The sequence below is a fragment of the Pteropus vampyrus genome, unplaced genomic scaffold (genome assembly GCF_000151845.1).
Source record: "Pteropus vampyrus isolate Shadow unplaced genomic scaffold, Pvam_2.0 Scaffold48, whole genome shotgun sequence".
In the NCBI taxonomy this organism is placed as follows: domain Eukaryota; kingdom Metazoa; phylum Chordata; class Mammalia; order Chiroptera; family Pteropodidae; genus Pteropus; species Pteropus vampyrus.
Window position 1 is genome coordinate 3,265,647 of NW_011888829.1, and position 9,367 is coordinate 3,275,013.

A 9,367-nucleotide genomic window follows, 5' to 3' on the forward strand; every position below is an offset into this window, starting at 1 on the left:
GACAGTGGAGCTTATGATTGACTGCTGCCGATGTGACTTTGGTTTTTATCCTTGGTTCCAAATTCAAAAACTTCTTTGCAACTTATTTCAAATTCCTGAGGCATGGTTCTGTCATCTAGGCGGGAGGCAATAAAATTATTAAGTTTTATCTGAACTCGGCAGGTGTTAAAAATCCATTTTAAATCTCTGTTCAGAAGCCTCGCTTCAATTTGGTTTTATTATTCAATGTGAAGAGGCCCACTTGGATGTATTTTTGGATAGGTTATTGTTAGTGGCAGTTTGAAAACGTCCCAGGGTAAATTACAGCATTTTCTAGAAAGTTGCTAAAAGAAGCCATTGATTATAATTATTTCTAAATAAAGCCCGGTTTGATAGCTGTTTAAAGGATGTGGTGGTAGATGTTTCTGGTTCACTGTTATTTAAGTGAAGAACAGGCAGTCCTGAAATGGTTTATGTACTTTCCTGGAAAGGACATCTACCCTTTGTTCTTTCTCTTTCTTTTTATTTGGGATCCCACTGGAGATACGATGCAAGGAATAGAGAGAACATAATCCAACTTGGATTTCCCTCCAGATCTAAGGGGAAATGGACAGCGAAATCAGGGTTTTCCAGAGAAAGGCCTCCTGTGAGCAGCTTAGAGACGCTCTGATGGCAAACTGTGCTAAAGGCTCAGGGCCATGACTTTCTTGCATTTATTTATTTGTCCAAAAATAGTTATTGTAAACAACACATGTCAGGCTCTATTTTAGGTGCTGGAGATGCGAGAAGGAGGAAAAAATAGTCTTCCATGCCATGAATTTACATTCGAAATTAATATTTTAATCAAAGTCCATGCATAAAATAAGGTCCAGTTCAAATGAATTGTATGTAAGATTAGTTAGAAACATACTTTATTATATCTAGGTTAAGATTGGGTAGAATCTCACATTTCCATTGCTGAAAAGAAATGAAAGCAACTTATTACTACTATCATTAAATCAGGCCTCAAGGGAGAAAGGCAGATAGAGTCGTGATGCCTTTCTGCCTTGCAAAGGAAATCCCTTTATATGTGAAAGACAAGTGCTTGGTTATATATATATAATTTCGTCATAAAAATCAATGTGTCTACGTAGTGAATGTTTTAAGGGCAGGTCTTGCACTGAACTATTTAAAGACTATTAATGAAAACAGGACATTTACAAGAAGAAAATGTACAATAATGATATAACTTTAAGGATCTCTTGTAACATGAATTAAGATTTATATTCTTAATATCTTTCAGGAGAATATCTTGCAAACTTGCATTCTCATCCAACAGATTATCAATGGCTATCTAATTCCAAATCTTGTTACCTTAGCCACGTCAGCAGAATCTCATCCTGCTGAGGGCTGAGATCTACTAACTACTATTTAGAGCTGGGACTCTGGTTTCTGCTGTGATGTTTTTATCCAAGATAGAATAAAACAATATGGGGCTTGTGGAAACATCAGGATGTTAGTAATAGTAACACAACAACAACAATAACACATCTTTGAGCGCTTACTCCCTATCGGGAATGTGTTAACTGCCTTCTGTGTGTCTTCTCATTCATGCTCACTACATTCTTATTATCAGTATCATTTTCAGATGAGAAAATGCTTTAGAGAAGATAACTTCAGAGTTTACAATATCAAACACATTAATTATCAGAGGTCGGATTGAAACTAAAATTTTTCTTTTTTTTTAAGTTTATTGGGGTAACATTGGTTAATACAATTATATAATTTTGGGGCGTACATTATAATTCGACATCTATATATTCTATTGTGTGATTACCACCCAGAGTCCAGTTTCCTTCAGCTACCATATATTTGATCCCCTTTACCCTGCCTACCTCCCCCTTCTCCCCCACCCCCTACCCTCTGGTAACCACTAGTCCACATCCCTGAGTCTCTGTTTGTAAAACTAAAATTTTTCTGACTCTACATCCTGCTTTGTGATCTGTGCTGTATTGTCTTAACATTAAGGGGTATTATTCCAAGATGATTAATGTTTCCAGTGAGAAGAGAAAATTATGTGGTGTCAGTTGGCTGGAAGTGACCCTGGGGAACAAAATCACCCAGCTCATCCCCTTCATCCATGAAGAGTGCCCATGTGGAAGAGATTGAAATGAGAGGAGTCTGTAATCAGTGTGAGAGAAGCAATGTTTAGTAAAGAAATTGGTTGAAAGAATGAAGTTTGAAGGCATAGGAGAGGAACTTGACCCTAATGGATTGAAAGTCCATGAGGGGCCAATTTTTATAAGAGCTATTGGCATGAATAGCAGTGAGTGTTCAGGAAGTTGTCTCGAAGGCACTCCCCCTTCCTCCCCCAACACCTCAGGGGGACAGGCGTACCTAATATGGACAGGGAACTGGTGGTCTGGAGATTTTGGAGGCCCATGTGAGTGCCTTGAACAAGAGGTGCTCTTGCACCTCTCAAGAAAATCATCACGGGGGGCAATTGGAAGTTGAGTTCATAGCCATGAACTTCCACTCTGTACAAGGAGCTTAATCTCGATGTTTCAGAGGAAATGAGTGGGAAGGTGACAGGTTAAGGTCACTGCCCACTTTCAAAGGTAGTTCACAGATTGCTGAGTTCCTTTGGGATCCTTGAGAGGTTCCATGAAGTCAGCTTCAGAACCCCTAATATAGAGCTTAAATCAGTATAAGAATAGCTTTTGGTAGATGTTGGCACAGAGGTAAATTTATTTTTACCCAGGTTATTAGTCTCTTCTATGCTCTACTAACTTTCTTGGCAAAATTTAATTTTAGAAAGCTAATGGCAGAGCTATTCCCCAGACTCCAAAGAACACCTTTGTCATTCTCTACTTCCAGTCAGCCGTTAATGAGACACTAATATATTTTGACATAAAGGGACTCGACTGAATGACTTGGCTTTTATTTCATCTTAGTGTACTTTTCCTCTTCCATGTCCTAGTTGTCTATTTTCATGTTATCGATTGGCCCGTAAAATACCAGGTGGGAGAAGATGCAAGAGAATCATGACACCAACCAGGCTAGATGATACTCCCCCAGCGAAAACCCAGCAGCTTGTCAGCATGTCTGGGGAGGTTTCCTGTATGTGCCTTAAACTTCTCCCAACACCTGCCGTTAGCAGATGCTATGGTTTATTAGGCAGAGAACCTTATCTAGGACAGGACTCTTCAGAATAATAATTATACTGATAACAGATAATATCTGTTGGGTACTTACAATGTGCCAGACAATTTTTTTCTAAGCACATCACCTGTACTGACTCATTTGATTCTTACAATATCCCTATGATAATCCTGGCAAATACTGTTATTATCCCTTTACCCATGAAGAAACTGAAGCACAGTTTCCTGATTAACTGCTAAATGGAAGAACAGTACTTCAGATCCAGGTGATCTGACTTGGAGTCTGAGCTCTCACTTCACTGAGCTGCCTCCCATAGCTACTGTTTACACCAGGCTTACACTATTCAAAGGGGTTTTCCGTCACGGGCTGTATGATTGATGCTCTGAAATTTGTGGGTGGGCCTCATCCGGGGCAACATTTGACGGCAGGCCAAACACAAGGTGCTACAGTTAGAAAACTAGGATTGAGCAAGCCGATGCTGGTGGGAAGGTGGGGTGCGTTATTGGCAGAAGATGGAGGGCTGAGAGCAGGATAGGGGATGTGGTGGAAGGCAGAAGGTGGATGGCTAGTGAGAGTCTTCATTTTCTTCCATCTTGTTTAGCTGGTCATTCTGGGGATGAAGTGAGATAATGTGTGAATTCATTTGGAATCCAAAAGTTCTGTTCCCATGACAGTTCCTGTTGTACGTCCATGGTGCGCCTGCCACCTGTAGGTCAGGTGGGAGGCCATGGTTCAGGAGGCAGCAGTATGTGGTGGGCACAGATGAGAAGCTGGGAGGTAGAAATGTGTGGACATCGAGCGGGCACTGATGGATTTGAGGAAGGGGGTACACACTGGTTAGCCAATGAGGAGCTCCCTGGAGGAGAGGGTACAGTAACTGGTCTGCAGTCATTCTATGAATCTTATTTCCCACTATACTGCTACTGCTGTAGCCAGGCTTAGTCTTGATACCTCCAGGCCACTGGAGGAGACCAGAGCTCACTATTAGTAGATCTGCTGTCATCTCAATTATCATTCAAGGAGAGATCTTTCAACCTCTCTCCTCCTAGGCTCCCATTACAGAGTGTGATAGCCCACTATATCCTATGGATTCAGTTACTCTATTATCCGCTATGCTTGCAGGAAAATATTTGCTAATTACAGTCTATGCAGGTCACCGGGGTAAACTTGAAAATAAAAAGATTGGACTCTTCTTAGTTTTGGGATAAGCATTTGATATAACTATTGTCACGGTCACTGTTAATCGCTGAAATTCTTTCCTATCTACTCACATCTTATACCTAACACTGCTATAATTCCTATTTTTACTCTTATCCTTATTTACATATTAACATACTTTTCAAATAATTACATTATTTTTCTAAAAACATTGATACTCAATGTAAAAGAATCTTGAAATCCCATCATGTGGAGATAGCCACTTGGGACCAGCTTGTTAAACTCTGTCTCCAGACATTTCTCTACATATACAGACTCCAAGGTTTCACAGTTGACATGAGGAGATTATGCCATAGATAATTTTCCATAACTTTTTTCACTTAAGAGTATGTTGTAGTCAGACTTCCCTCTACATAAGTGTAGATCTACATACTCATTTGTAATATTTGCCCAGCTTTCTCTTGTTTGAATATACCACGGTTTACTTAACCACACCCCTGTTGATGGTTTATTGATAAAGAAAAGAATCTGAGTGCCATATAGAGATCATCTGACTCTGTTAATCTAGGCTCTGTGACTTTGCCATCAAATCCATGGGATTTTTGGCACCGTATAATATAAAGGAACATGTGGTTGGATGTATAATTGTTATTTGGGGGATGAGTAGAGTGGGAGTCTATGTGGAAGAAGTTAATATACTTGGCCCTAAAATGAGGTTTGAGACAAGAGAATTAGATTACATTATTTTTTTCTCTCCCTCTTCCAGAGCTGCAATGAAATTAAATGCACATGTGTGGGCGTGTGTGTTCAAGTGGGAGAAGCAGTATCTTGACAATATTTTATTGTCCTTCTAGTCATCATTTTTTTCTTTCTTCCCTCCCTCCCTCTCTCCCTCCCTTCCTTCCTTCCTTCCCTGAAATGAATTGAGGAGTGAGGCCATTCTCTCTGCTATGGTCAATGGTGACTTTTATCTCATAATATAAGAAAAGAGAAGCAATCCTTTATTTGAGAAAATTCTCTGAGCCAATGAAATCTGAGTGTGAGATAATATTCAAGGACAGGTGGGGATCGTGTTATATTAATAATTTGAAGAAATGTGTTGACCCATAGTGGTGATGATGAAAATTAAATTGTTTTACTCAACTAATGCCCATAATTAAACTATTTTAAAAATATTACTTAAGAGCATCCAGGTGTAAAGACATTGTGAAAACGAACAGGATGCTTCAGAGAGTTTGGTACTACCCCTGTTATTATTTAATATTCTGAATGAGTTTGGATTGAATTCTTTTGAAAGGAATTACATACTTCATTCCCTTCCTAAAGAAAGTACATTGTGCATATCTAAGTTTTTTTTTTCATTTTGGGTGTTCACAGGCACCATTACAGTCAGCATCTATTGTAACATGTTCTGCCTGAGAAGGGCTCACAGAGACTTTTGGGGTGTAGAGAGCTAATTCATCCTCAGCCCTGTGTTTTCTGGATTCTTGGTCTGCTTTTTATAGTTTTTCTGTCTCTTCTGAGGGCCAAGCCACCATGTTTGGCTGTCATGGCGTATTTCTTTATAGCTCTGTGACACTTCTCACTGCATGTAATTTATTGTGGAACTAAACATATAATCATATTAGAATTTTTAATAAGTTAATAGCAACTATGATATGAATGGTCTCCAGAAGCTTTCTCCGCTTATTTCCTTGTTCTTACCTAAATGTCAGAATCTTGAGGCTTCTGGGGAAATGTTCTCCAGATAATTGCTGTAATCTGGTAAAGAGCCCACAGTTCTGGTTCGAATGTGAACTTCCTCTTCCACGCATGAGGAGAGGAAGTCACCTTTAGCCCCGCCAGGCGCATGACCCCCAGCGCCACTCTCTTATCCATGTCTGACTTCGCGATTCTTGTTTTGCAGTCCCCAGTCTGTCCCAGACCGCCTGAGGATCCGGGTGAACAAAATCAGTTTGCAAGATTACGAAGGATTCCACTACGACAAAGAGAAGCTCCGGGAAGCTTGTAAGTGGGAAGTGACTGATTGATTTCATGTGATCGGCCTATCATTGGCTTCTTGATCCTCCTTGGTTGGATGGATAGATTCGTCTTGTGTCTAAAAACTATGGTTAGAGAAACGAAGGGAAGGGTAGTAACGTGGGAACCCCAAGTGATGATATGCGGGCTGGAGAAAATGGAACTGGAAAAGGAAAGCAGCCAAACAAAATTATTCTGCTCAAGATGCCAAGTTAGGATTTCTTGGTTTATTAACACTTTAGTCTCGGGTTTACCTAAAGTGAGAAAGTAGAAGGTAAAGTTGGTGGCATCACATGGTATAGTAATAGCTAGAAAACTCTTGAGACAGCATTTGTCTCTCCCTGGAGCTGGCAGAACCAAATACTGTCCTTATTCTTCATGCAGCTGTGACAAAGTCATCTGTGAAGACATGTCCAACACTTCTAGCTATTCTGTGATCGTATGATGTCAAGGAAAGGCCCTCAGAATACTCAAATGTCATGATAAATGGCATTCATTGATGATGAGGCACCATTGTTTCTGAAATCTTAAATTGAGTCAACGTGAATTATTTCTCGATGTGCATATTTTCCACATACTTCTTTAAATACAGAACAGATTTGTAGTTTACCCACATGCCATTCAGTATTTATTGGGCACTTTTTACATTCCAGTCACTATTTTAGATCCCTGTCTATGTTATGATATATGAGATAACTGGGTAGAGTAGGCCAGGAGATGTTAAGACTGCAAGTGTGTTAAATATTAGGGTCCCAGGCTCCTTCATAATTGCAAGGGCCAATAGTCAAGTGCAATAAAGTCGGAGAAGGTCAGGGCCATTGTCCAAGGGTACAGGCAGGGACACCGATAGACAGGCATTTCATACAGAACCAGAGGTGTAGGAACTAAAGCTCCACACTGGCTTTATGCGTGGGCCTGCCTGGAATTGTAGAAGATGCAGATTGGTGAAACTGGCAGGAATGGAGGAAGGGATGTGTTCCTGGGATGATGACTTTCAAGCTCCGATTCTTGGACCTGTGATCTGGAGTGGGGTTCAGTGGATGGAAATCCTGAAATCTAGGGACAGTCTTGGGGGTGGGCGCATGGACCTTCAGATCTGGAGATGGCAGTGAGTCAAGATCCGTTTCGGCGGCCGTCCAGTCCCTGAGCCCACCAGGGAATTCTGTGGGAAATGACAGCTTCTTCCGTTCTCTCTGCTGCTTTGGCTCCCTCAACACTCTTGGTTTTTCCCCCGTAAACATCCATACCCTTTAGTTTCTCCCCAGCCTTAACACTTTGTCCTTCACTCTCATTTCCTTTGGCAGGAAAGTTCGAGGTGGAAGAGTAGCAAAAAGCAGAAAACCTCTGCTTTTCTCCCTCCGTAGATGACATTATATTTTCTAATGTAAATGACCTTATAAGTACAGACTAGCAGAAAATCTAATTTAGCTCATAGCGTGATGGACATATATGTTTGCAATGGGAGGTGTAGCTACGATGTCAATGAAACTGACTTTTAGAGGTTACTAATTATAAAGAATAGTGTATTATGTTCTTTCTCGTTTCAAACTTCTAAACTAATAGCTCACAATTTTTGAAAACTAGAAAAAGAGAACGGATCTCGTGTTAGTGATATTTGCAGCTTACCATCAACTCTGAAGAAAGTCAGTTGAGAGTGGAGAAGCATTAGGAATTTGGGGCCGAAATGAGATTTGAGGCTTATCTGTGGATTTCAGCGATCTATCTTTCTTGTGCATTATCCGTCCACCATTGCCAGCGGTCGTTGTGATTTGCATTTTTGCAGGAGGATAACATTTCCTGGCAGATGCTTTACCCATCACATCTTATGGGATAACTTCTTTGTGAAGAAATTTCCCATATCAAATTGGGGGAGGGAACGATATAAATATAAATCCAATAAATTTCAGCATTGTCTTCCATACCCAAAAGAACAAAGAAACCCTCAAAGAGGGAAACCAGGAATTATCTCATCTTAAAGATTTGAGTTTGAAGAAAAAAAAAAAATTAATTCGAAGTAAAGGTGGCCAACTCAGTCATTCTACTTTTAATAGATGGTGATGATGCTTCTCACCTGTAGTTGCTCAAGAAAGTTTGTCCTTTGGATTATTATTTCTTACCCTCACTCTTTTGCTCAGCTCCAACTTTCAACTGACCACAGATTCATGGGAAGGCTGGCAGAGCTCAAACTGATTATAAAGGCAAAACCCCGGTCACGCCCATGTATGGTATCCATGCCAAAATAGATTTGTTATTTCAGAAGCACTAATTAAATGAAATGCATAAAACATACCTAGATAAAAGGGATGCTAGGAATATCCTCTGACCTGCATCCCAGAAGAAAGAAGAAAGTGATCCTCTTAGGTCACTTATCTATTGATCAAAGTCCAAACTAGAGCAGTACTGCATTACTGGGTTTTAGAAAAATTAGGTCCCTTTTTTGATGTTGCACCAAGTGCTTCATCCAGGCAGCATGGGCTGCTTGCCATCACTGTTTAATAGAATCTTACTCGTGTGTCTGGATCATTATTCATATTAGATTACAGATCAAATGTTTGTTGTCTAACAAAGCCCTGCTTCCGTCTGTAAGGCAGGACTTCTTGATAATTACAGGATGGCAGCCCTTTTAATTGTCTTGTCTATTTTTACATAGAAAAAGACGGCTCTGCTATTTCAAATACTTTCCATTCCCCTTTCATTTAGCTCTAGCTCACCTGGAGACATTCCCCGTAAAATAATAGTACTAAAGGGGTTAGTCTTTGCCGATCTCTTCTTCAGCTCTTGCTGGTAAGTTTTGGACTTACTTAAAGTAGTTAAAGTCTTATTAACTGGATTTATGAATTATTAACTCTCACGATAATGGTTATGATGTCCAAGGGAGGAAAGTCTATTTAACTTAAAAGGTAGACTATAAAGAGAAAGTGGCCATGTTAAAAAAAATTTCTTAAAGTAAATCTATAATGACAGCAGAAACTCACTCTTATGTAATCCAAATGAAGAATATAAATGAGCCCATAATAAAGCATGCAATATATAGTTGTCAGGGCCCAAGACAACCTGCACCGCAATATCC

General features: G+C 40.0%; 1 protein-coding gene across 1 annotated transcript in view; it reads left to right on the forward strand.

The window, feature by feature from the left end:
• The window catches only part of DGKI (diacylglycerol kinase iota), a 273,413-nt gene that overhangs the window by 141,447 nt on the left and 122,599 nt on the right, over positions 1-9,367 (forward strand). The window contains exon 20 of the mRNA XM_023530296.1: positions 6,185-6,285. Coding sequence (XP_023386064.1) covers positions 6,185-6,285 — 101 coding nt within the window. The remainder of the gene's footprint in view (positions 1-6,184; positions 6,286-9,367) is intronic.